Here is a 27,761-nt window from a genome sequence, read left to right as displayed (position 1 = left end):
ACATCCTTGTTCCTCCTCTACTAAGAGAGTCTCTGCTGCCCAGGCATGTGAACTGAGAATGTTATGTGACCTGAACGTCCTTGCAGGTCCTTCACTCTCTACCCAACGGAATGGTAGAGCAGGGATCTGACTGTTCCAATATTGTATTCCTGGTGACACAGATACAGTTGAACTTAGGACATACCCCTGATCTTCTGGGACAATAGGACTGTGATCTTTTTGGCCTGGTCCGGTGATCATACCTATGGAATGGTGTAGCAAACTACTCTATTTCATACAGAGACACCCAGAAACAAATAGTTTTGCTATATACAGTTATATGAAAAAGTTTGGGCACCCCTATTAATCTTAAGCTTAATGTTTTATAAAAATTGGTGTTTTTGCAACAGCTATTTCAGTTTGATATATGTAATAACTGTTGGACACAGTAATGTTTCTGCCTTGAAATGAGGTTTATTGTACTAACAGAAAATGTGCAATTTGCATTCAAACAAAATTTGACAGGTGCATAAGTATGGGCACCCTTATAATTTTCTTGTTTTAAATACTCCTACCTACTTTTTACTGACTTACTAAAGTACTTTTTTTGTTTTTGTAACCTCATTGAGCTTTGAACTTCATAGCCAGGTGTATGCAATCATGAGAAAAGCTACTTAAAGTGGCCACTTGCAAGTTGTTCTCCTGTTTGACTCTCCTCTGAAGAGTGGCATCATGGGCTCCTCAAAACAACTTTCAAATGATCTGAAAACAAAGATTATTCAACATAGTTGTTCAGGGGCAGGATACAAAAAGCTGTCTCAGAGATTTAACCTGTCAGTTTCCACTGTGAGGAACATAGTAAGGAAATGGAAGAACACACTAACAGTTCTTGTTAAGGCCAGAAGTGGCCGGCTAAGAAAAACATCAGAAAGGCAGAGAAGAAGAATGGTGAGATCAGTCAAGGACAATCCTCAGACCACCTCCAGAGAGCTGCAGCATCAACTTGCTGCAGATGGTGTCACTGTGCATCGGTCAACTATACAACGCACTTTGCACAAGGAGAAGCTGTATAGGAGAGTGATGCGAAAGAAGCCGTTTCTGCAAGCACGCCACAGAGTCGGCTGAGGTATGCAAAAGCACATTTGGAGAAGCCAATTTCTTTTTGTAAGAAGGTCCTGTGGACTGATGAAACCAAGATTGAGTTGTTTGGTCATACAAAAAGGCGTTATGCATGGCGGCAAAAAAACACAGCATTCCAAGAAAAACACTTGCTACCCACAGTAAAATTTGGTGGAGGTTCCATCATGCTTTGGGGCTGTGTGGCCAATGCCGGCATCGGGAATCTTGTTAAAGTTGAGGGACGCATGGATTCCACTCGGTATCAGCAGATTCTTGACAATAATGTTCAAGAATCAGTGATAAAGTTGAAGTTACGCAGGGGATGGATCTTTCAGCAAGACAATGATTCAAAACACTGCTCCAAATCTACTCAGGCATTCATGCAGAGGAACAATTACAATGTTCTGGAATGGCCATCCCAGTCCCCAGACCTGAATATCATTGAACATCTGTGGGATCATTTGAAGAGGCTGTCCATGCTCGGCGACCATCAAACTTAACTGAACTGGAATTGTTTTGTAAAGAGGAATGGTCAAAAATACCTTCATCCAGGATCCAGGAACTCATTAAAAGCTACAGGAAGCGACTAGAGGCTGTTATTTTTGCAAAAGAAGGATCTACTAAATATTAATGTCACTTTTCTGGTGAGGTGCCCATACTTATTGTAACGGGTCTGGGAGGCGGAACCTCTGGGCTACTATACAAGGGAGCGGTCCTTGTAAGGGAGCGGGTGGCGACCAGGCAGGCAGTCACAGCAGGTGACCGGGACAGTCTCTGGGTGTACGGGCAGGAGGTCACGGCAAGTGATCAGGGCAGTCTCTGGAAGAACGGGCTGGAGGTCACGGCAAGTGACCGGGGCAGTCTCTGGAAGAACGGGCTGGAGGTCACGGCAAGTGACCGGGGCAGTCTCTAGGTAAGGGGTAGGTACGACCTGTGATGGCTGAACCTCCAGGTAGGCTAGCAAGGCATATGGAGGATGTGTGCTCCCAGGTGAGCAAGCGAGAGTCTCTGGAATAGCAGGTGGTCACAGCACGTGACGGCGGAGCCTCCAGGTAGGCAAGCAGGCAGGTAGCGGAGAAGCGCTCCCAGGTGAGCGGGCAAGAGTCTGGAATAGCTGGTGGTCACAGCACGTGACAGCGGAGCCTCCGGGCAGGCAAGCAGGCAGGTAGCGGAGAAGCGCTCCCAGGTGAGCGGGCAAGCTGGTCCATAGACAGACTGACCGGAGTTGTAAGGCAGACCGTCGGACCTCAGGCAAGCAGGCAGGTAGCTGATGTGCGCTCCCAGGTGAGCGGGCAAGTTGGTCCTTAGACAGACTGACCGGAGTTGTAAGGCAGACCGTCGGACCTCAGGCAGGCAGGCAGGTAACAGGAAATCAGGCAGGATTAGGACAGCAAGCTGGCAGGATTCTGGCAGGTAACTGGCAACGGGACCTGAGGGCTGAAGCAGAGTAGAACGGTGCAACAACATTGCTCGGGCACCTCCATTTTGGAGGAGGTGCCTTATATATGGTAAAGTCCTCCGGCCATTGGCCGGGGACTCCTTAGGACGGCGCGCGCGGCCCCTTTAAGAGGGAGGGAGGGCGCGCGCGCGCGCGCCCTAAGCACAGTGGCCGGGAAGGAGCGCGCGCTGCCAGCAGAGCGGGAGAGGGACGCCGGGCACGGAGCAGAGCGGTGAGGGGAACAGCGTCCCTGCCTAGCAGAGGGCAGGGACGCCGGCACTACAGTACCCCCCCCTTTAGGCCCCCCCTTTTTTAGGCCAGATAGAAATTTAGCTAGGATGAGAGGGGCATGGATGTTCTCCCGGGGCTCCCACGTTCTCTCCTCAGGACCAAACCCCTTCCAATCTACCAGAAAAAAGGTCTTTCCTCTTACCCTTTTGGTGGCAAGAATGTTCTCTACCTCAAACTCGTCCTCAGCAGAAACCGGAGCAGGAGGCGTACCTGTAGACTTGGAAAAAGAGTTAAGCACCACGGGTTTGAGGAGAGATACATGGAAGGAGTTAGGGATCCGTAAGTTGGCCGGGAGTTTCAATTTATAGGCCACCGGGTTGATCTGACTGATGACCTCCAGAGGACCGATGAACCGAGGCCCTAACTTGTAAGAAGGTATCTTGAGTCGAACATATTTAGATGAGAGCCAGACTTTATCTCCTGGACGAAATTGTGGAGGATCCAGGCATTTTTTGTCAGCGTGTCTTTTCATACGCTCAGATGACAGAAGGAGTGCGGACCGGGTACTCTCCCATATGGAGGAAAATTTGCTAACGAGAGATTCCGCAGCCGGGTTGTCCACAGAGGTGGAGACAGGAAAAGGAATCCGAGGATGCTGACCAAAGACTACAAAAAACGGGGATTTGGAGGAGGATTCGCTCTCGTGATTATTATAAGAGAACTCGGCCCATGGTAGGAGATCCACCCAGTCAGAATGGTGGGCATTAACGAAGTGCCGGAGGTAACTGGTCAGGTTCTGATTGATCCGCTCCACTTGACCATTGGACTGTGGGTGGTAAGCGGAAGAGAAGTCCAGGGTGACGTCTAGTAGTTTACAAGTGGCTCTCCAGAAACGTGAGGTGAACTGTACCCCACGATCCGACACGATGTGGAGGGGCAGGCCATGAAGACGGAAGATGTGGCGGATAAAGTCTTTAGCCAGCTCGGGTGCAGACGGAAGGCCTGGCAGGGGAATAAAGTGAGCCATCTTGGAAAAGCGGTCAGCGACCACCCAAATGACCGTACAACTGGCAGAGACGGGGAGATCAGTTATAAAGTCCATTGCTATATGCTGCCAGGGGGCAGCAGGTACAGGAAGCGGAAGGAGGCGTCCGGCTGGCAGATGTCTCGGGACTTTGTTGCGGGCGCAGGACACACAGGCAGAAACAAAGTCTATTATGTCCTTGTGCAGGGTAGGCCACCAATAGTGCCGGGCAATAAGCTGGAGGGTCTTTTTCTGACCGGCGTGGCCAGCTAGTTTAGACGAATGGCCCCAGTGTAGGATCTTCTCCCGATCAGGTACTGAAACAAACGTCTTACGGGGAGGGAGACGATTTAGACTCACGGGAGCCACCTGCATTACTCTGGCGGGATCGATGATATGTTTAGGTTCTTCCTCGAGATCGGACACCAGAAAGGATCGGGACAAGGCGTCTGCTTTGACGTTTTTGTCAGCCGGGCGAAAATGAAGAACAAAATCAAAGCGAGCAAAAAACAAGGACCACCGGGCTTGGCGCGGGTTAAGTCTCTGGGCATGCTGGAGGTAAGCCAAGTTCTTGTGGTCAGTGTAAATTATTACCGGATGAAGAGCCCCCTCGAGTAGGTAACGCCACTCCTCCAACGCCAGCTTGATGGCCAATAACTCTCGGTCTCCTATGGAATAGTTGCGCTCAGAAGAGGAGAAGAGTTTGGAGAAGAAGCCACAAGTTACCATTCTCCCGGAAGATGATTTTTGAGTAAGTACCGCTCCGGCTCCAGAGGAGGAGGCGTCAACTTCCAGGAAGAACTGCTTGTTGCCGTCCGGGCGATGCAGCACCGGGGCGGAAGAGAAGGCCTGTTTTAGGGAAAGAAAGGCCTCCTCTGCTTCGGGCGGCCACTCTTTGGGATTAGTACCCTTACGGGTGAGCGCGGAAATTGGGGCAGTCCGGGAAGAGAAGTGCGGGATGAAGAGGCGGTAATAGTTGGCGAAGCCCAGGAACCGTTGAATAGCCTTCAACCCCTCTGGTCGGGGCCATTTCTCGATGGCAGACAGTTTCTCAGGATCCATTTGTAGGCCGGTCTGAGAGATAATGTAGCCCAGAAACGGAAGCGAGGTCTGCTCAAAGAGGCACTTCTCATATTTAGCGTAGAGATGGTTCTGCCTGAGCCTGAGCAGGACCTGACGAACATCCCTCCGGTGAGTCTGGAGATCCGGAGAGAAGACCAAGATGTCGTCCAGGTACACCACTACGCAGGAGTAGAGAAGGTCCCGGAAGATGTCATTGACCAACTCTTGAAAGACGGCAGGAGCGTTACAGAGGCCAAAGGGCATTACCAGATATTCATAGTGGCCGTCCCGGGTGTTGAATGCCGCCTTCCATTCATCCCCCTGACGGATACGAACCAGGTTGTACGCCCCACGGAGGTCCAGTTTGGTGAAGATTCTAGCCCCCCTCAGACGATCAAATAACTCCGGAATGAGCGGAAGGGGGTACTTATTCTTCACCGTGATCTGGTTAAGGCCTCTATAGTCTATACAGGGACGGAGAGAGCCGTCCTTCTTTTTGACGAAAAAGAAGCCTGCTCCCGCCGGGGAGGTAGATTTCCGGATGAATCCCCTGGCCAGATTCTCCTCAATATATTCGGACATCGACCGGGTCTCAGCAGCGGATAATGGATAAATACGCCCACGGGGAGGAGAAGTACCAGGTAACAGGTCGATAGGGCAGTCGTATGGTCTATGAGGGGGTAGTGTCTCTGCCTCCTTTTTATTAAAGACATCAGCATAAGACCAATAAGGAATCGGAAGTCCAGGTAGATTAGCTGGGGTAGGAGAAGGACGGACGGGATGAACGGGAACCAGACAGGTCTTATGGCAGCCCTGTCCCCAGCGAAGGACTTCTCCGGTCTGCCAGTCAAGAACGGGTGCATGTTTCTGGAGCCAAGGTAGGCCTAGCAAGAGGGCGTGAGAGAGTCCAGGCAGAACATGGAAGGAGATACTTTCAGAATGCAGCATTCCCACCTGCAGAGTAATGGATTCGGTGATGAGTTGGATGGGGCGTGGTAAGAGCCCCCCATCCACGGCAGCAACAGACAAGGGTACAGCCAGAGGTTTGGTGGGGATGCGGTATTTCTCTACCAGGGACTGTGAAATAAGATTCCCGGCTGCTCCAGAGTCCAGTTGGGCTAGTTCGAAATAACGGTTCTCCCCGTAGACGATTGAAACTGACAACAGCAGGGATGGAGAGGATTTATTCTTGTCTAGGTGGACCTCTCTGAGCGAACCTAGACACAGGCGTTTCCCGACCTCTCCGGGCAGGCACGGATCCGGTGCTCCTTACTGCCACAGTAGAAGCAGGTCCCCTCGGCACGGCGTAAGTCCTGACGGGTCTTGACCATCTTGGTCTGGTCGACCTGCATAGGCTCAGGAGGGTGTACCTGGTTAGAGACAGAAGGAGTGACGGGTTTCTGAAAAGTAGGAGCTAGACGTGGTAACCTCCTCTCACGGGTGACCTCTCTGGCACGCTCCTGGAACCGTAGGTCAATCCGGGTGGCAAGAGTTATTAAGTCCTCGAGAGTGGTAGGAATGTCCCGACCGGCAAGTTCATCTTTAATACGGCCGGACAGACCCTCCCAGAAGACGGAAACCAGAGCGTCGTTATCCCAGGCCAGCTCCGAGGCAAGGGTACGGAACCGTATGGCATATTGGCCCACGGTGAGACTTTCCTGACGGAGGCGTAGCAACGATGATGTGGATGAGGTCTTCCGTCCGGGTTCGTCGAAGACTTTCCGGAAAGCCGTGAGAAAAGCAGGCAAGTTGGACACCAGGGGGTCTCCTCTCTCCCATAGAGGATTTAGCCAGGCCAGGGCCTCCCCGGTGAGATGGGACATGATGAATGCAATTTTGGCTCGGTCGGAGTTAAACTGGTGGGACAATAGTTCAAAGTGCAGGGTGCACTGATTTATGAAGCCCCGAGCCTGGGGTGAGTCGCCTCCGAAGCGAGGAGGTGCAGAAAGCCGAGGTCCGGGGTAGGATATCATGGTGTTAGTGGACAGCGGAGCTGCCGGATTGCGAGACATGGCACTGGCGGAGGTTGTTGGTGGAACAGTCAGAGTGTCCAGGCGAGTATTGACATTCCGCAGGTGACCCAGGATGGACTCCTGTTGGGACCTTTGACGGGACAGTTCATGACACAGGTCCGAGAGCGAGGGAGCTTGGGTGCCACCGGGTTCCATGGCCCGAGCAAACTGTAACGGGTCTGGGAGGCGGAACCTCTGGGCTACTATACAAGGGAGCGGTCCTTGTAAGGGAGCGGGTGGCGACCAGGCAGGCAGTCACAGCAGGTGACCGGGACAGTCTCTGGGTGTACGGGCAGGAGGTCACGGCAAGTGATCAGGGCAGTCTCTGGAAGAACGGGCTGGAGGTCACGGCAAGTGACCGGGGCAGTCTCTGGAAGAACGGGCTGGAGGTCACGGCAAGTGACCGGGGCAGTCTCTAGGTAAGGGGTAGGTACGACCTGTGATGGCTGAACCTCCAGGTAGGCTAGCAAGGCAGATGGAGGATGTGTGCTCCCAGGTGAGCAAGCGAGAGTCTCTGGAATAGCAGGTGGTCACAGCACGTGACGGCGGAGCCTCCAGGTAGGCAAGCAGGCAGGTAGCGGAGAAGCGCTCCCAGGTGAGCGGGCAAGAGTCTGGAATAGCTGGTGGTCACAGCACGTGACAGCGGAGCCTCCGGGCAGGCAAGCAGGCAGGTAGCGGAGAAGCGCTCCCAGGTGAGCGGGCAAGCTGGTCCATAGACAGACTGACCGGAGTTGTAAGGCAGACCGTCGGACCTCAGGCAAGCAGGCAGGTAGCTGATGTGCGCTCCCAGGTGAGCGGGCAAGTTGGTCCTTAGACAGACTGACCGGAGTTGTAAGGCAGACCGTCGGACCTCAGGCAGGCAGGCAGGTAACAGGAAATCAGGCAGGATTAGGACAGCAAGCTGGCAGGATTCTGGCAGGTAACTGGCAGGTAACTGGCAACGGGACCTGAGGGCTGAAGCAGAGTAGAACGGTGCAACAACATTGCTCGGGCACCTCCATTTTGGAGGAGGTGCCTTATATATGGTAAAGTCCTCCGGCCATTGGCCGGGGACTCCTTAGGACGGCGCGCGCGGCCCCTTTAAGAGGGAGGGAGGGCGCGCGCGCGCGCCCTAAGCACAGTGGCCGGGAAGGAGCGCGCGCTGCCAGCAGAGCGGGAGAGGGACGCCGGGCACGGAGCAGAGCGGTGAGGGGAACAGCGTCCCTGCCTAGCAGAGGGCAGGGACGCCGGCACTACACTTATGCACCTGTCAAATTTTGTTTGAATGCAGATTGCACATTTTCTGTTAGTACAATAAACCTCATTTCAAGGCAGAAACATTACTGTGTCCAACAGTTATTACATATATCAAACTGAAATAGCTGCTGCAAAAACACCAATTTTTATAAAACAATAAGCTTAAGATTAATAGGGGTGGCCAAACTTTTTCATATAACTGTATAGTATATATGTGTGTGTATATGTGTATATATATATATATATATATATATATATATATATATATATTAACTGTTCTATAGTAAAAATCGCGCTATCGGTAGTGAAAAAGAGATCAGGAGAAGAGTACTATTATTTTATAAAAAATGTTTTATTTGTTTGGATGCTAGCGATAAAAACGTAATAAAATACAGGATTAAAAGACGAGTGTAGTAAACAATATTTCGTTTGGGATAAAAAAAAAACTAATGATATACAAGGTGTAATAAATAGTTAAATCCAGCGGTTAATTTGGTGTGGTAAAATGCCTGTAGTGGCTTTGTACCTGGAAAGAAGAGGAGTTTGGTTAGGGCTATCGTTCTCTAGTATTGGATATGCTTAGCTGGCAGGTGTGCACTAGGACTGTGGTCCGTCAGGATTCTTTGGGTGGGGCGTGGTCCTGAACGCTTTGTTATGCTCCTGGAGATTTAATGATATGGGGTTAATGCTGTTAGCACTGGGTAGGTAGATAGTGGGGTTAGCGACTTACCCTCGGAGGAGCTGTTCTGCTTTTGGAGATTGCTTATTAGCACTCCCTCAGTTGGGGGGTGCAGCAGGAGGCTCTGGATTGTATCTGACTTTATTGCAGAGATGTGGCAGGGGGGCTTTTTGGTTGCCGGTAGGCGTAGTAACGCTTGAGGATACTCAATGTCCTGTATATAGATATGGAGGAAGGGTTAGGAACTGAGGCATACAGGAATAGTCCACAGTATGTGGTAAACCTAGATGTTTACCTGTGCATAATTATCAGTAATCCAGGGGTGCAACAGGAGGCTCTGGATTGTATCTGTCTCTGAGCAGAGATGTAGCAGGAGGCTTCTGGTTGCCGGGTGATAGGGGGCGTTGTGGCACTCAAGGATATTTGACGTCCTGTATATAGATGGGGAGGGAGAGTTAGGAGCTGAGGTGTGCAAACAATAAGCCACAGTGTAAGTAAGTCCAGGTGTTTACCTTGTTTAGGGTCCAAGTGTGAAATGGTCGGTCACCTTCTTATCTGTGGCTGGAGGCCTTAATCAAGGGAAGGTGTTCAAGAGGTTCTGCAAGAGGTTTCAGCCTAGTGGTAGGTGCAGCAGGAGGCTCTGGCTGAGTCGTTTACTGGCTAAGTAGCAGTGGGTCTTGTCCCTGGATGCTGTGGTGCAGCAGGGGACCGGCTGCAAATGTGGCAGGAGGCCTGGTCTGGGTAAGTATATTCAAGTAGGTGGAAGGCTATGGTAGCAGGCTGTGTAGTAGATATCCGGGCAAGGTCTATGGTTATGCGGAGTCCGGTTTTCAGGCATGGTCCCTACTCGTGTGGAGTCAGGCAGGCCGCGTTCCTGGAATCCTGTCGGTAATAAAGAGGTGAGTGTGTGTGGTTTTGGTCCTTGTGGTGGCGTGTGTCATAAGCGGTGGGGGCCGTGGCCCAGGGTACTTACGGTCCGTAGTCCTGCGGAGATGTCAAGAGGTTGTGGGGCCCGGAGCGAGAGCGGGGTCCCGGCCGGTGACCGCCGCTACTCGCGTGCTTCCGGGTAGGTGGAGCAGGAGAGGAGGGGCGGAGAAGGTGAGGGGGCGCGTTCTATTGAAAGCGCGCGAGAGGCAGAGAGACGCGCTGACACGTGGTGTGCAGCGTGTATTCAGGACGGATGCCTGTGGGCGCCTTCTCTGCTGGGTCAGTCAATTCCAACGCGTTTCGACAGCTGACGGCTGTCTTCATCAGGGATAGTCTGGAGATTTTGCATTGTAAAGAGGGACACATACACTTTTAGTTTACTTTAAGCCACTTCCCTAACCCCGCCCAGTCCATTATGTGTGCATGCAGACATATTGCTCCTAGTGAAACCCATTAGTGTTCCCACAAAGTACAATACCCCTTTAATGGATGGCCTTTACAGTGCCCACAGACACAGTATGATGTCCCCCACAGTCCCCTCACACAGTATGGTATCTCCATAGTTCACTCACACAATATGATGCTCCCACATGCAGTATGATGCCCACAGTACTACCAGACACCGTATGATGCCCGCACAGTCCCCCGACACAGTATGATGCCCGCACAGTCCCCTGACACAGTACGATGCCCGCACAGTCCCCTGAATAGTACGATGCCCGCATAGTCCTCCGACACAGTACGATGCCCGCACAGTCCCCCGACACTGTGTGATGCCCGCACAGTCTCCCGACAGAGTGATGCCGGCACAGTCTCCGGACACAGTGTGATGCCCGCGCAGTCTCCCGACAGTGTGATGCCCGCGCAGTCTCCCAACAGTGTGATGCCCGCGCAATCTCCCAACAGTGTGATGCTCGCGCAGTCTCTCGACACAGTGTGATGCCCGCGCAGTCTCCCGACAGTGTGATGCCCGCGTAGTCTCCCGACACAGTGTGATGCCCGCGCAGTCTCCCGACACAGTGTGATGCCCTTGCAGTCTCCCGACACAGTGTGATGCCCTTGCAGTCTCCCGACACAGTGTGATGCCCTTGCAGTCTCCCGACACAGTGTGATGCCCTTGCAGTCTCCCGACAGTGTGATGCCCGCGCAGTCTCCCGACACAGTGTGATGCCCGCGCAGTCTCCCGACACAGTGTGATGCCCGCGCAGTCTCCCGACACAGTGTGATGCCCGCGTAGTCTCCCGACACAGTGTGATGCTCGCGCAGTCTCCCGACACAGTGTGATGCTCGCGCAGTCTCCCGACAGTGTGATGCCCGCGCAGTCTCCCGACACAGTGTGATGCCCGCGCAGTCTCCCGACACAGTGTGATGCCCGCGCAGTCTCCCGACACAGTGTGATGCCCGCGCAGTCTCCCGACAGTGTGATGCCCGCGCAGTCTCCCGACACAGTGTGATGCCCGCGCAGTCTCCCGACAGTGTGATGCCCGCGCAGTCTCCCGACACAGTGTGATGCCCGCGCAGTCTCCCGACACAGTGTGATGCCCGCGCAGTCTCCCGACACAGTGTGATGCCCGCGCAGTCTCCCGACACAGTGTGATGCTCGTGCAGTCTCCCGACAGTGTGATGCTCGTGCAGTCTCCCGACACAGTGTGATGCCCGTGCAGTCTCCCGACACAGTGTGATGCCCGCGCAGTCTCCCGACACAGTGTGATGCCCGCGCAGTCTCCCGACACAGTGTGATGCCCGCGCAGTCTCCCGACAGTGTGATGCCCGCGCAGTCTCCCGACAGTGTGATGCCCGCGCAGTCTCCCGACAGTGTGATGCCCGCGCAGTCTCCCGACACAGTGTGATGCCCGCGCAGTCTCCCGACACAGTGTGATGCCCGCGCAGTCTCCCGACACAGTGTGATGCCCGCGCAGTCTCCCGACACAGTGTGATGCCCGCGCAGTCTCCCGACACAGTGTGATGCCCGCGCAGTCTCCCGACACAGTGTGATGCCCGCGCAGTCTCCCGACACAGTGTGATGCCCGCGCAGTCTCCCGACACAGTGTGATGCCCGCGCAGTCTCCCGACACAGTGTGATGCCCGCGCAGTCTCCCGACACAGTGTGATGCCCGCGCAGTCTCCCGACACAGTGTGATGCCCGCGCAGTCTCCCGACACAGTGTGATGCCCGCGCAGTCTCCCGACACAGTGTGATGCCCGCGCAGTCTCCCGACACAGTGTGATGCCCGCGCAGTCTCCCGACACAGTGTGATGCCCGCGCAGTCTCCCGACACAGTGTGATGCCCGCGCAGTCTCCCGACACAGTGTGATGCCCGCGCAGTCTCCCGACACAGTGTGATGCCCGCGCAGTCTCCCGACACAGTGTGATGCCCGCGCAGTCTCCCGACACAGTGTGATGCCCGCGCAGTCTCCCGACAGTGTGATGCCCGCGCAGTCTCCCGACACAGTGTGATGCCCGCGCAGTCTCCCGACACAGTGTGATGCCCGCGCAGTCTCCCGACACAGTGTGATGCCCGCGCAGTCTCCCGACACAGTGTGATGCCCGCGCAGTCTCCCGACACAGTGTGATGCCCGCGCAGTCTCCCGACACAGTGTGATGCCCGCGCAGTCTCCCGACACAGTGTGATGCCCGCGCAGTCTCCCGACACAGTGTGATGCCCGCGCAGTCTCCCGACACAGTGTGATGCCCGCGCAGTCTCCCGACACAGTGTGATGCCCGCGCAGTCTCCCGACAGTGTGATGCCCGCGCAGTCTCCCGACACAGTGTGATGCCCGCGCAGTCTCCCGACACAGTGTGATGCCCGCGCAGTCTCCCGACACAGTGTGATGCCCGCGCAGTCTCCCGACACAGTGTGATGCCCGCGCAGTCTCCCGACACAGTGTGATGCCCGCGCAGTCTCCCGACACAGTGTGATGCCCGCGCAGTCTCCCGACACAGTGTGATGCCCGCGCAGTCTCCCGACACAGTGTGATGCCCGCGCAGTCTCCCGACACAGTGTGATGCCCGCGCAGTCTCCCGACACAGTGTGATGCCCGCGCAGTCTCCCGACACAGTGTGATGCCCGCGCAGTCTCCCGACACAGTGTGATGCCCGCGCAGTCTCCCGACACAGTGTGATGCCCGCGCAGTCTCCCGACACAGTGTGATGCCCGCGCAGTCTCCCGACACAGTGTGATGCCCGCGCAGTCTCCCGACACAGTGTGATGCCCGCGCAGTCTCCCGACAGTGTGATGCCCGCGCAGTCTCCCGACACAGTGTGATGCCCGCGCAGTCTCCCGACACAGTGTGATGCCCGCGCAGTCTCCCGACACAGTGTGATGCCCGCGCAGTCTCCCGACACAGTGTGATGCCCGCGCAGTCTCCCGACACAGTGTGATGCCCGCGCAGTCTCCCGACACAGTGTGATGCCCGCGCAGTCTCCCGACACAGTGTGATGCCCGCGCAGTCTCCCGACACAGTGTGATGCCCGCGCAGTCTCCCGACACAGTGTGATGCCCGCGCAGTCTCCCGACACAGTGTGATGCCCGCGCAGTCTCCCGACACAGTGTGATGCCCGCGCAGTCTCCCGACACAGTGTGATGCCCGCGCAGTCTCCCGACACAGTGTGATGCCCGCGCAGTCTCCCGACACAGTGTGATGCCCGCGCAGTCTCCCGACACAGTGTGATGCCCGCGCAGTCTCCCGACACAGTGTGATGCCCGCGCAGTCTCCCGACACAGTGTGATGCCCGCGCAGTCTCCCGACACAGTGTGATGCTCGCGCAGTCTCCCGACAGTGTGATGCTCGCGCAGTCTCCCGACAGTGTGATGCTCGCGCAGTCTCCCGACAGTGTGATGCCCGCGCAGTCTCCCGACACAGTGTGATGCCCGCGCAGTCTCCCGACACAGTGTGATGCCCGCGCAGTCTCCCGACACAGTGTGATGCCCGCGCAGTCTCCCGACACAGTGTGATGCCCGCGCAGTCTCCCGACACAGTGTGATGCCCGCGCAGTCTCCCGACACAGTGTGATGCCCGCGCAGTCTCCCGACACAGTGTGATGCCCGCGCAGTCTCCCGACACAGTGTGATGCCCGCGCAGTCTCCCGACACAGTGTGATGCCCGCGCAGTCTCCCGACACAGTGTGATGCCCGCGCAGTCTCCCGACACAGTGTGATGCCCGCGCAGTCTCCCGACACAGTGTGATGCCCGCGCAGTCTCCCGACAGTGTGATGCCCGCGCAGTCTCCCGACAGTGTGATGCTCGCGCAGTCTCCCGACACAGTGTGATGCCCGCGCAGTCTCCCGACACAGTGTGATGCCCGCGCAGTCTCCCGACACAGTGTGATGCCCGCGCAGTCTCCCGACACAGTGTGATGCCCGCGCAGTCTCCCGACACAGTGTGATGCCCGCGCCGTCTCCCGACACAGTATGATGCCCGTGCCGTCTCCCGACACAGTGTGATGCCCGCGCCTTCGCCCGCCCAGTCCCCCGACACAGTATGATGCCTGACACAGTATGATGCCCACACAGTCCCGCCACCAGCTTTGTTACATCACTGACTATCTCCATTAGGTGGTGCTAGTTAAATACCTTTTCTTATCGGTGTTGCTCTGCTTTTTTCAAGAGCTCAGACACGCTCTAACGATTTGTTTCTATTCACTGATGACAAGCAGTTCAACCATAATGCTAATAAAAAATTGCAAAACTTTTCCTAATGCAATAAATAATGGTTTATTGCTCATAACTCCATATTTGCTCCTCATCCCTTTACTCCTCCATATTGAAATCCCATCCTGGACCTGCCGTAGATATTAATTATAAGAGAGCGTCAGTTAATTATTTCCCCTTCCCCCAGTCCTGTGCGTTGTGACTTCACCCTCTTGCCCTCTTCTCAGTCTCTCCATTGTGACGCATCTGCCGCTCCCTGTGATTACTGCACTTCTGCGGCGTCCGGACAGTGCCAGGCGGTAATCACATAGCGCTAAAGCTTGTCGTTAAATCTATTTCTGCCGCTTAATTATGCCACGGGCTAATAACAGAGGTGAGAGGAGTAAATGGAGGAGGAGGAGCAGCTCAGGACCCATGTCCTTCTGCGAGTAACAATCCGCAGACAATGGCCAGGAAACGATATAACGGAAGAATTGCAGGAGATATGACAATTACCGGCCCTTTATCTCACTCCCAGGAGGCTTTTAGTTACGGGTGAGCATGGCCATTCTCTCCTCAAGGTCAATGTGATCTAAAACCGGCAATAATAATGGTAATTACATCACACAATATGGCACGGTGTGATGGCATAGTGCTCAGCCGGGGTCGCTGTGGATATAGCTTGGTTTATTCACAATCAGGTATAAAAGTTGGTGAAATCGCTGAGAGCCGTCTATTATTTCTGTCGCTGCGGGGCGTATACGTGAGAATATTATACTCGCCAACCTTAGAGAAGTGATAGACTGAGATATCCCACGCTGAGGAAATGCCCTGATTTTATAGGGCAATCCCTACACGTAAAGCATTGGAATAACAATTGGTGCATATGACCCCCCTTTCATAAATGCAGACCCAGACTGGCCCCTCTAAATGCACAGACCCCCGACCAGACTCCCTAAATGCACAGATTTCCCCGACCGGACTCCCTAAATGCACAGATTTCCCCGACCGGACTCCCTAAATGCACAGATTCCCCCGACCGGACTCCCTAAATGCACAGATTCCCCCGACCGGACTCCCTAAATGCACAGATTCCCCCGACCGGACTCCCTAAATGCACAGATTCCCCCGACCGGACTCCCTAAATGCACAGATTCCCCCGACCGGACTCCCTAAATGCACAGATTCCCCCGACCGGACTCCCTAAATGCACAGATTTCCCCCGACCGGACTCCCTAAATGCACAGATTTCCCCCGACCGGACTCCCTAAATGCACAGATTTCCCCCGACCGGACTCCCTAAATGCACAGATTTCCCCCGACCGGACTCCCTAAATGCACAGATTTCCCCCGACCGGACTCCCTAAATGCACAGATTTCCCCCGACCGGACTCCCTAAATGCACAGATTTCCCCCGACCGAACTCCGCCCATGCACAGATTTCCCCCGACCGAACTCCGCCCATGCACAGATTTCCCTCGACCGGATTCCCTAAATGCACAGATTTCCCTCGACCGGACTCCGCACATGCACAGATTTCCCCCGACCGGACCAACATTAATTTGGACACCAGACCCTCTAAATAAATGAGTCAGTATAGTGATCTGAACAGTGTTTAGCCATCACCACTATTCGGGTCCAGTGTTTTTTCCTTGTATTCTCCTCCTCCAAGGCAGAACGTTGGGTGGAAGGCTCGTCCGGCGTTTGACCTCTTGCTGTGGATGCCTCAATATATCCTTTTGACTTTGCACGGGTTTATGGAGCTTTTTATGTATATACCGCCAGTACATTATGCCCTTCTGCAGTGTGAAATGCAGAACCTCTAAAAATTAGCCTAATCGGCGCTGATATGTATGAGAGAATTTTCTCCAGCTAAAATACTCAATTTTTGCTTTTTCAGGCATAATTTACTGGTATATACAGATATAACTCTATAAGCCATTGCATTATAGATTCTTTTCATAATGACCCAAAATACTAAAGAAAAACAGATTGCAGACCAGACCGCCTAAGTAAAAACACACACCTAAGGCCCCCAAATAAATACAGACTGACCCAGATCAGACACCTAAATAAATACAGATCCCAGACCAAGCCCCTAAATATATACAGACCCTAGACTCCCTAAATAAATACAGACCCAAGACCGCTAGGTAATGGGGACCTCAGACCAGACCCCTTAAATAAAAACACACCACAGACGCCTTAAATAAAGGCCTCCTAAATAAAAACAGACAAGACCTCCAACTCAATAAAGACCTTCAGACTCCTCAAAGTCTAAATTAAACTCTGTAAATAAATATAGACTCCCCACATGAAACCCCTGACCCTAATTTAATACAAACCCCAGACAAGAAGTACTTCATATAGACCCCAGATTGGGTCCTCTACTGACCCCAGACCAGACCTCCCTTTTAAATACAGAATGCAGGCGAGCCCCACTAAATATACACCCTTGGGCCTTTGACTATAGCAGCACCAGTAGTGCCCTGGCAGAGTGCAACACATTGAAATAGTTTCTGTGAGGAGCTGGCCTTATTCTAAGAGTACTGGACAAATGCACGTAGAGCGGAGTCCGCGGCTGTAAGAGATGCAGACTTTTTCCAGCACGGAACACCGGTTAGATCAATCTTATTATTGTCTTTTATTAGTGTTTTGCTTGCACTAATTTCACTTGAAAAGTGTTCAGCTTCAGGAATCAATGTTTCCATTCTATGACAGTAAGCAGAGGAAGACATGCTGGTTGGATCTTATGTACTCATTAGGCCAGACAAGAGATTGCTAAAGGTAAAGCAATCATTCCATTAATCTCATCAGTATTTCATGGGCCTCAAGCCATTGTTCTCTCAGCCACTAGTCCCATTGTATGGGTGGGGATAGTAGACCTAGCAGAGCTGTCACCACAGAGCTGTCACCACAGGGGGTCTCACATGCAGTCCCAGGTGATGGGCTTCTGGAATATTCTTCATTCTTTGAGCTAAAAGCAAATGTTTAAGGGGGAGGGTGTGGACACGTCTGCCCATCCAGGAGGTTGATCCCAGGAGAGGGAGGACAATTAAGCCATGTGTTTTAGTGGCAGTTGCTGGAATGACGTCGGAGGGAGAGGATCTAGGCTGAGGTCCTGGAGCCCATGGATGGATGGCCTATGGAGTTTGGAGAACAGTTTCCAACTGGTCTGGATAAACAAGCTACAGTTGTGGGATTTGTTGTCTGGATTTGATGAACTTTCCTTAAGGACTGTTGCTACTGGATACCTGTGTTTCTATCCTTTTATCTGTCGGATGGCTGAGCGTGGAATATGAATATAGGCTATACTGGCTGGAGATACGAAATCTGTGTGCTAACCAAAAATTGGGAGACAATGAGTATCACCTGGTACAAAGGCAGTGGAACTACCGCCCCGGGGAGGGGATCTTGTGGACTGGGGGCAATGTATTTTGGCCATTTATCTGGAGTTGTTGTAAAACCTTGGATGTAAGGAACAAAATATTGTTGCATCGTTAACCTGCCTAGGTGATTATTACAACCCACAACCTCAGATCTTCACAGTTGCGCCATATTGTTTTTGTCTGTCTTGATACATCGGAGACTATATATGTCTATAGGAAGATATCTTCTATCATAACAGACCAAGAAACCCCAAAAGCCTGAACTATAATAAAATCTGGAACTTTGTCACAATCTGGGCTGATATTGTGGCGCCCCTGAGGGTTCAGTCGCCACAGAGATACTGCACCTCACCCAGAGGTGTGGTGTCTCCTTTCTCAGGTAAGGAGGGAGTGCTGCCCGGAACCCCAACACCCACATTCAACACTACACTGCTCCAGGCCGGCTGGAAGGGCAAGATGTATGCGCAGTGCTGAGCCCTGTCCCTGGCTGGAGTGGGGGGAACCCAAAGGTAGGGGGAACCAGTAGTGGGTGTGGGTGGAGGAAGAAGTTTAGGGGAGCACCATAGTAGTAAGTATAAAAAGGGAAGCCATCTTAGGGTGGCAGATTAGTCAGTGAGAGAAGTCAGTCTGGGAGCAGAGTCTCCTTAGGAGCTCTGCTCCACAAGTAGGGCCCAGTCCTAGAGGTCCAGGAGGGGAGCAGAGGAGTAGGCTCCGTTTTGTTCAAGGGATCCCAGGGGGTACGGCGAGTGCAGGACGGCAGCCGTACGCCCCGAATCTGTCAGAAGACAGAGGGATCGTAGGCCGCAAGAAGGGGACCGGCCCCTGGACCAACCGTGTTACTCCAGGTCTCGGCTGGAAAAACCGGAGGCTTCTGGCTTTCATAGTCCAGTTGCCAAAGCCTCATTCTAATCTCCGTGAGGGTCAAGCAGGTCCGGGAACTCCAGTTAGGCAGGAGGGACTTCAGAGCACCCGAGCGGGACTGAGAGTGGGGAAGCGCAGGGTAGGAGGGAGAAGACCCAGCGTGAAGACGGTCTAGAGAGAGGAGCACAAGAAAGCGGGGTTCCGTCAGGTACTCCTAAACTACCTGAGGAAGAGCTGAACCCTCGTTCTGGTGAACGCAGTACGACGTGGGAGGTTGTAAGCTGGACAGTGCACCCTGAGGAACATAATAACTGTGAGTAAAGACTCGGATGACTGCACCGCCCTGCCTCCGTCCATTATTTCATCTGCGTCATCTTCCCTCCTGCACTACACCGCCCAGCGCAACCAACAACCCCTACACTGCCCTGGAGCTAGCTCTTCCTGTGGAGAGCCATACCATCCCTGCTGCAGTAACATCAGCTTCAGAGGACTGCTCCGCAGCGACGGCTCCCTTTGGCCGCATTCCACAGGTGGCGTCACAAACTTTACAAATCCCCTATAAATATTTCCCCTTTTTGTTGACCCCCTGGGCCACGGACCAGGCCAGCCTCCGTGATATCCCCACCCAGCATCCATAGGCCCGGCTGCCGAGTACCCCACGGCTCTGGGGGCGCGTCATCTCGGGTGTCACGAACAGGATACGTGACCAACCCGTTAACAGCGGGTATTGTGTGCCTAAGGAACTGTTTTTCTACATTGAATGTGGCGCCCTTCTGGGGCGGGCGCCATTATGTGCGTGATCAAGGACAACAATATGGAACCTCCCATCATGGGCCGGGTCCCAGAATGGCGCCAAAAGCACACCCTGCCCCTTGCAACAGTGATTGTCTGCATAGATGTGTCCGTCAAGGCAGGGAGGACGTCACAAGGAGTGACCGACAGCAAGCTGCCATGGGACCGCCCCAGAAAGGGGAGGGGAGGAAGAGAGAAGGAATGGAGACAGGGTGTGGTCTTAACAAGTCTAGAAGACCGCACCCGGCAGCCAGCATGGACGGAAGCAAGGATCCAGCCTCCGCCTCTGGCCTGCAGCAACAAGCGACCCCCCTCACCCTGGAGGGGGAATCCAATAAATTGTCCCCGGAGGATGCGGAGTTCCTCCAAAGTGAGATCCTGGAGCTGAGCCAGCAAGTGGAACGAGCCCAGCAAGCAGCGGTTACCAGGTGGAAGAGTGAGCTGCTGGAGAAATTAGCAGCATGGCGGTGGACAGCACCGGATGCCATCAGCGGCACCCCAGCCCCAGCGGAGCTCGCTGAATACCAGGAGGCCGTGTGCAGCAAAGGAGCAGGTAGGAAAAAATCCCCTGTCCTAGGCGTTGCAAGCACCAACCTGCTCCTGGGCCTCCTACACCAGCCCTCCCCTTACCCCGCCATGCCCTCCCTGGAGCAGCTGCTCAGCCCGGAACCTCCACCCCCGGGCGCTGATCCTGAGGACCTTCTGCTTGGTTCCCTCCCGGAACCTCCACTCCTGGGCGCTGGAGCCAGGAACTTCCTGCTCGGTTCCCTTCCGGAGCCTCCACCTCTGGCACCCGAGTGGGTGTATGGCGCGCCGGCATTTGATTGGCCCGCCCGGTTCGAGGACCAGCAGCCGTTCCCGCTACTCCCAACACCAGCACCAGCACCCCTGGTTACCTGCCCCAGCAGAGAGGAATTTAGTTGGGACAACCGGGGGGGGGGGACCTGATGCGGTTCCCGCAGGAGACCCAAGCCGAAGCCCTGCAGAGGAAAGAGTTCTGCAGGCGAGAGCTCCAGCAACTGGAAAAGGAGCGGCGCGCTCGGCGGGCGCGTTGTGAGTGACTAGAGGCCCGGAACAAGGCCGCAAAAGCTCAGGCCCGGCAGGCGGAGTCTGCCCACCCCAGCCCCCGTGAAGAAGGACTCGTGGTGAAGTTCGACCTGAAGGCTGGGTGGGGCTTTATTCGAGATCCCAACTTCGCCAGGGACATTTTTGTGAACCGGCGGGATGTTGAGCCCGAGCTGGAACAGGGCCATCCCGACCGGAACCTGTACCCCGGTGACCGTGTCACTTACACTCGGCACCACAGGGAACATGGGTGGTACGCCCTCAAAGTGTACCGTGTGATTGAGGAAGGAGAGGACACGCCCCCGCATTTCTTAGCTGATGACCCGGCTGGGTCCAGCAAAAAACAGAAATACCCCAGGCGGGGACCCCACTACTAGTATAGTAGGCGGGACTAAACTGTAAATAGTCACCCGTAAGGGTACCACCAGTATTTTGTTTTAGTGTGTTTGCATAATTACCCGTCAAGGTATACAGACTCCAGGCTGGGGACTGTGAACAGCCAGAAATTGATTTTGTATATAGTTCTGCACTTCTTAAAGTGCTTCCTATTGGTTTTATAAGTGCAATCAAGTGACCTCAGAAGAAAAACCCGTTTGGCGTGGCGGAAGACGTGGTCCAGCACCAGGATCACTTATGCCCTGCAGCCACGCCCATGGCCTACGTTGAGGGTTTGCGGACGGGACCCTCATGCTGCTACGTTTGCACTCTTTTACCAGTAAAAAAAGGACACCCTGTTACAGAACGTTATGAAAAGTGTTTTAGAATGTGTGATAAATGTAACCAGTAACGTTAAAGTGAAGTGCCTCCCATAAAGGGAAGAAGTGTTTTGTTATCTTATATGTGAATGCATTCTTAAAATTTTGCATGTCTAATTTACGGTGTTTTGCTCAGTTCCAGCCCGCGGATGTGCTGTGTTTTACCAAGGGGGAGTGTGGCGCCCCTGAGGGTTCAGTCGCCACAGAGGTACTGCACCTCACGCAGAGGTGTGGTGTCTCCTTCTCTCAGGTAAGGAGGGAGTGCTGCCCGGAACCCCAACACCTGCATCCAACACTACACTGCTCCAGGCCGGCTGGAAAGGCAATATGCAATGTGTTTCCTGTTGAGTGCTGTCCCTGGCTGGAGTGGGGGGAACCCAAAGGTAGGGGGAACCAGTAGTGGGTGTGGGTGGAGGAAGTAGTTTAGGGGAGTACCATCGTAGGCCGCAAGAAGGGGACCGGCCCCTGGACCAGCCGTGCTACTCCAGGTCTCAGCTGGAAAAACCGGAGGCTTCTGGCTTTCATAGTCCAGTTGCCAAAGCCTCATTCTAATCTCCGTGAGGGTCAAGCAGGTCCAGGAACTCCAGTTAGGCAGGAGGGACTCAGAGCACCCGAGCGGGACTGAGAGTGGGGAAGCGCAGGGGAAGAGGGAGAAGACCCAGCGTGAAGACTGTCTAGAGAGAGGAACACAAAAAAGCGGGGTTCCATCAGGTACTCCTAAACTACCTGAGGAAGAGCTGAACCCTCGTTCTGGTGAACGCAGCGCGACGTGGGAGGCTGTATGCTGGACAGTGCAACCTGAGGAAGTTAATAACTGTGAGTAAAGACTCGGATGCCCTGCCTCCGTCCATTATTTCATCTGCGTCATCTTCCCCCCTGCACTACAACGCCCAGCGCAACCAACAACCCCTACACTGCCCTGGAGCTAGCTCTTCCTGTGGAGAGCCATACCATCCCTGCTGCAGTAACATCAGCTTCAGAGGACTGCTCCGCAGCGGCGGCTCCCTTTGGCCGTGTAGCGCCCCGAGGGTTCGGCCGCTACAGGGGTATTGCACCTCTGCCAGAGGTGTGATATTCCACTCCCGGGTAAGGATGGAGTATGGACCAGGGCTCAGTTAGCTGCATACAGCACACACACCCCATTTCCGAGGGACAGCTCAACGGTGCTCCCACTAGACAGAAGTGCAGGCACGACCGACTATGTCCCTGTCTGGAGTGGGGAAGGGGGGGTGGAACACCCAGTGCTGTAGGGGCAGATAGGGGTTGGTTCCTGAGCGTAGGTAGGAGCCCATTGGATGCTGGTCACCTGGGCTCATGGTCAGAGGGAGGTATAAAAGGTGGGCACCATCTTAGCTCTAAGAGGAGAAGTTCGTTCTGTCCAGTGAGGAGAAGACAGGGAGTAGAGGCTCTGTAGGAGCTCTACTCCAGGAGGGCCTAGTGAGAGGCCGAGGAGGAGGTGAAGGGGAGCTGAGATTGCGTCTCATCACAGCTCCAAGAGAAAGGAACAGAAAGGAACAGGAAAGGAGAAGAAGAGACAGAGAAACAGAAGGGCTCAGGAACAAGAAGGTGGAAGGGACCCTAAGAACCCACGAGAATACAGGGTGAAGGGTCAGGCAGATTAAGGGTACCGGATCCCAAGTTGGTGGAGGAGAAACTACCCTCAGCCAAAGACCGGTCGTCGTGATCATTTATTGGTGCGACACCTCATCAAACCTGCTAGGAAGGCACCATATAGGACAGCGGAGGACGGGGCCCACGTTTACCCGCACAAGTTCGCGGCAGCTGGACAAAAGTGGGTCACTGGTGAGGCAGGCCAGAGAAAGGACAAAAGGGGGTCCTGAGCCATACTTCTGAACTGCCTGGGAGTTGACCGAGCCCCACACCTGGTGGACGCAGCACGGCTCGGGCGGTCACTACCGGTGCCGAAGTGACCCGGAGCACATGAACTGTGAGTAAAGACCCTGGACTGTAACTTGTTGTCTGTGTGCTCCTTCGCGCCTCCAGCACTACCGGTATTGGGACTCTCACCACCATCACTCCCACCATTCACTACACTGCCCTGGGGCCGCACTCTTCCCGTGGGGAGTCACACCACCTCAGCTGCACCCACCATCAGCCCCAGCGGTCTGCCCTGCAGCGGCGGTTCCTAATAACCGCAATCCACGGGTGGCGTAATCGGACATTTTCTAAAACACCTAAAAGACTGCCACTGGTCTGACCACCCTGAGCCACGGAACCGGGTCGCCACTACTACCCCCATCGTTCCCCTACTGCCCGGATCCGAGTGCCCCACGGCCCAGGGGGCGAGTCAGCCGCATTCCACAGGTGGCGTCACGAACTTTACAAATCCCCTATAAATATTTCCCCCTTTTGTTGACCGCTCTGGGCCACGGACCAGGCCAGCCACCGTGATATCTCCCACCAGCATCCATAGGCCCGGCTGCCGAGTACCCCACGGCTCTGGGGGCGCGTCAATACCACGGCCCATTGGGCTTTGGGAGGGCCCAGGAATATCTGTGTTCCTCTAAGGTCTCCCTGTAGCCCAAGGGCCTGTACTATAAGTGTTAAACTTAATATTCTTCCTTAATTAACCCTTTTTGTCTCTTTTAAACTATAGGAGATTCCATCACTCATTAACCAATCATAACCGCTGGATCAGAGAGAGGAGTCACGAGTCCTATGCCAAAAATTACTCCGTAGTTTTCCCATATGATGAACCTCTGGCTGGAAGGGGCATGCGGACCGATCCCCTCTATAAGGTAATAGGGTCAAATAATCTAGAAATAGGTCCCAGACATTAGTTCAAGACTTAAGACATGTCACCTGTCATAGATATGTAATTTTTCTTACCATGTGTAAATGCAGCTGTTCTGCTTCTTTTGTTCCTGCACTTCTCCGTTCCTGAGATACGGCCCCTTTATCCCTATATACAAATCTAGTCTTGTTAGTCAAGTGGGCATGGTCCTCAACTCCTTTATGGGAGTATAAATGATGACCACACCCATTTGGTAACAAATCTAGATTTATATACAGAGACAAGGGGGCCATATCTCAGGAACGGAGAGGCTCAGGAACAAAAGAAAAACATCGCCGGATTCAGGAGAACAGCGGCTTTTATGACGCGCCCCCGGGGCAATGGGGTACTCGGCAGCCGGGCCTATGGATGCTGATGGGGGATATCACGGTGGCTGGTCCGGTCCGTGGCACAGGGCGGTCAACCAAAAAGGAAGGGGGGTTTGGGTTTATATGGGGTTTTGGAATAGTTTGTGACCCCACCTGTGGTGCCTGGTAAGGTCTACCAGCGCTGCGACAGTCCTCTGAGGCAGATGTTAGGGCAGTTTATGATGGAACGGCTCCCCACAGGTGGAGCGGGCCTCAGGGCAGTGTGGGGAAATGGATGGTGGTAAAGGTAAGAGACGGCCAGGACGGTTCAGGGAGAAATGACAGACACTCACATGGGGGTTCGCTTCGGTACCTTTACTTGTGTAGATGCTGGTATGGTCCAGGGTACTCGGTACGAAGGGTGCACTTCTGGACTCTCCCCAGTGAGCAGGTATAGGGCCTCCTGATCCGTTGCTTTCACTTGCTAAGCTTCTGACCTGCCTGGAGCTAGGCCTGGCTTAATTACTGTCTCTCTCTCTCTCTTGCACCTGCTGACCTGGTGGTATGGCCTTCTCTTGGAGATCACTCTCCCTGGTCGCAGGGGCCTCCGTGACTCCTAGCCCTGGTACGGTAGCCAGCATCGGTGGACCTAGGACTTGTAGTCCTCCAGGTATCCGGTGGTCCCTACTGGGTATAAAGGGACCCTATAGGCGCGGACCCGGTGTCCGGTGTATAGTTAGGGGTGAGCCTGGTACGCTCCTCTGCCCCCTCAACTCCTCTCTCCTCTCCTCCTTGCCGTCGGCCACACTCGGGGCCCTCAGAACTCCACTCGTGCTGTAGGCCTTGGCTCTCCTAAGCACAGCAGCCAGCGTGTTGTCTCTTCACTGGTCTAAGTGCCAGCACACTCTAAACTGAATTGCCTGGCTCCACCCTCCCTATATATATCACTAACGGACTCCCTCTGGTGGTCTGAGGTGGTAGGGTGGAGGTGTGTGAATGTGTGAGGGGCTCTTGTGGAGAAATCCATCCATGCACCCCACTGGGTTCTGTGGCACCTGTGCTCCGCAGGGCGCCACATTTATACCAGGTAAAAAAAATACATATTTATGGCAAGTGACAGGTCCCCTTTAACAATAGTGAATATACGATGGCGGAATAAAGCAGCCCGATTTAGCCACGAGGCCTCCTTCACTCTATATACCCTGTATACATGCCTTGTTTCTGACAGATCTTTCTAGATATTTCTGAACAATGGTGTATAATAACACGCTGACATTGTGCCTTCCCTGTGGTGTCATCTGTCAGATCCCTCTAAAACGGGGTTAGCCGGTCTTCCGGTAACTGGTATATTTTAAGATGGTTGCTAGGCATCTTGGGCACTACGTGATGGATAGTTACGACTGCCAAGAGCCTCCTGCTGCATCTGCCTAAAGTTATCCCATAAGTTGGGATATTTATATCACCATTATTGCCTGTTTTAGCTCTTTTATACCTTTTTATCGCTGGTGACAAGCAAAGTATTGTGCGATTCGGGATATACGTTGTGCATAGGCAGAGCTGAGCTGGTCAGATGGAGAAGAGTTGAGTTTGCAGAGGCATCATATCCCAGTAACACAAACTGCCATCGAGTTGCAATACCAGATACAACCCTTAGACAACAGTGGCGCTGTTTGGGAAAAAAAACAAACATTTTTCCATAATATTTGTCTTCTCCACAGGACCTGCTCCAACAAGGATGTGTGTTCCAGGAGAGACACGGCTGGGAACGGCCCGGGTGGTTTAATCCAGAAGGTCCAGCTCCGGTGAGTTCACATTCCTTGAGATGGTCCAAGACTGGGCTAGCAAATGCCTCAATAGGCATCTACATTTTTTTTAGTATTTATAATTAACCATTTAAGCCAATTTTTCAATTTTGCGCTTTGTTTTTTTTTCTCCCGTTCTTCCAAGAGCACTTTTCTTTTTTTTTTCATTTTTCCATCGACATAGCCATCTGAGAGCTTATTTTTTGTGGGTGCGACGAGCTGTAGTTTTGTACACTACACCATATCACGTACTCAAATATGAGGAAGAAAATTGAGGTGAAGTGGTAAGAAAAAAAAAAAACAATACCGATGTTATCTCCTAAATTACTGTGATCACATTGCGGGGGTACTTGAATGAACGCACAGCCTTATGGTGTATCGTAAATGTCTCTCTCTGTAATTGACAGATGCATTTAAAGGGTTGGACAGCAGAGATCAGAGCGAACTCTGATCATTGCTGTTCGAGGTAGATGCTGGCTGTATAACACAGCCGCCATCTGCCCTGCGTGGAGCTGGCTCATCTGATCCTGAATCATTCATGATTGACTACTGACATGACTACTTTGTGTATAGGTCCAAGACTATGACTTTTATGGCGCCTACGGCCTTCAGCCGCACCAAGATTATGTCTACAGTGAACTCCTGGAAAAAGAGTACACCTTCAACTTCCCTCCTCACCATGATATAGTAAGTAATTGGCCTAAAGCTGCTTATATGCTTTCAGTAGCTCGCGGATGAATATACCCCACCCCATACACATGCACACTCGATTCAGCTGAGCGTGCTGGTGTAAGGGGAGTAAGGGGAGACTCCTCTGGCAACAGCTTATCTTCCCTAAACAAAAGAAGATCAGGTGTTGAATTTTTTGTTCCTTTTTTCCCCCACCATCATCTGGGTGGGGGAGACTCCGGAAGACCCAACACTTACCTGGGTAAAGTAAAATTTTCAAGTCGGCTTCTCTCTACTTCCAGGTGACCGTTCGGGGCCCAGAGAATTTTTACTTGGTGTTGTCCCTTTTCTTGTTCTGTCTTCATTGTCCCTAAAAATAGTATTTTCTAATTATTGCCTTCCCTTTTCATTTAAATCACAGAGTTTCTCGCTCTTTCTATTTCTCTTCCTCTCGCTGCCAGAGTGAATTATGCAGCTCACAGATTGTAAAGCATTTGGTCTGGGTTATTTTATTTTATTTTTTTTTTATTTCGGAAAATTTTTGTTTGAAGGTGGAAATAATCAAATGGTGGCTCTACAAATGCAACCTTTTCATGCCATGTTTCTACGTCCAGTATTCACAGGACTCTGGTCCATGTGGCCACAAACTACCGACGGGGCAATTGGACATCTCTCCTACGAATCTTTTTTGATCAGGAACCTGATATCTTCGCCATTTTACACATTTCAGAAGATGATCCACAGAAGTCTGACATGACCTCGGGCGCAGCAAGGAGTGAATACCTATAATGCCTTGAAGCGATCACATCACATCATATAGCACATCCAATAAAGAGAGACTATCATAGCCTATATAAAAGCAAAGGCAGGGAATGCAGCAGCCATTTGTGATGAAACTAGATGATGAGAGGACATCACGGCTTATCCATAAAACACTGAATAAACATTACAGATAGAGTCTGACAGCACAGCGAGGAACAACCATCCTA

The 27,761-nt window shown here is 53.2% G+C and overlaps 1 protein-coding gene and 1 long non-coding RNA gene across 7 annotated transcripts in view; one reads left to right on the top strand and one right to left on the bottom strand.

Annotated features, from left to right (window-relative positions):
* The window catches only part of SARDH (sarcosine dehydrogenase), a 96,030-nt gene that overhangs the window by 37,516 nt on the left and 30,753 nt on the right, over positions 1 to 27,761 (top strand). For all 6 annotated transcript variants that reach the window (XM_073640249.1, XM_073640245.1, XM_073640250.1 and 3 more), the window contains exons 11-13: positions 23,817 to 23,958; positions 26,020 to 26,103; positions 26,677 to 26,790. In XM_073640249.1, the coding sequence (XP_073496350.1) occupies positions 23,817 to 23,958; positions 26,020 to 26,103; positions 26,677 to 26,790 (340 nt within the window). The remainder of the gene's footprint in view (positions 1 to 23,816; positions 23,959 to 26,019; positions 26,104 to 26,676; positions 26,791 to 27,761) is intronic.
* Positions 8,590 to 9,660, bottom strand: LOC141153117 (uncharacterized). Its single transcript, XR_012247240.1, has 4 exons — positions 9,293 to 9,660; positions 9,076 to 9,211; positions 8,832 to 8,994; positions 8,590 to 8,761 (listed from the first exon to the last, which is right to left on the bottom strand). It is a non-coding gene; the product is annotated as an uncharacterized lncRNA (long non-coding RNA).

This window comes from Phyllobates terribilis, unplaced genomic scaffold, assembly GCF_046119375.1.
Source record: "Phyllobates terribilis strain yellow unplaced genomic scaffold, ASM4611937v1 Scaffold_7__3_contigs__length_470593459, whole genome shotgun sequence".
NCBI classification, from domain to species: Eukaryota; Metazoa; Chordata; class Amphibia; order Anura; family Dendrobatidae; genus Phyllobates; species Phyllobates terribilis.
This window is presented reverse-complemented; position numbering and strand designations above follow the sequence as displayed.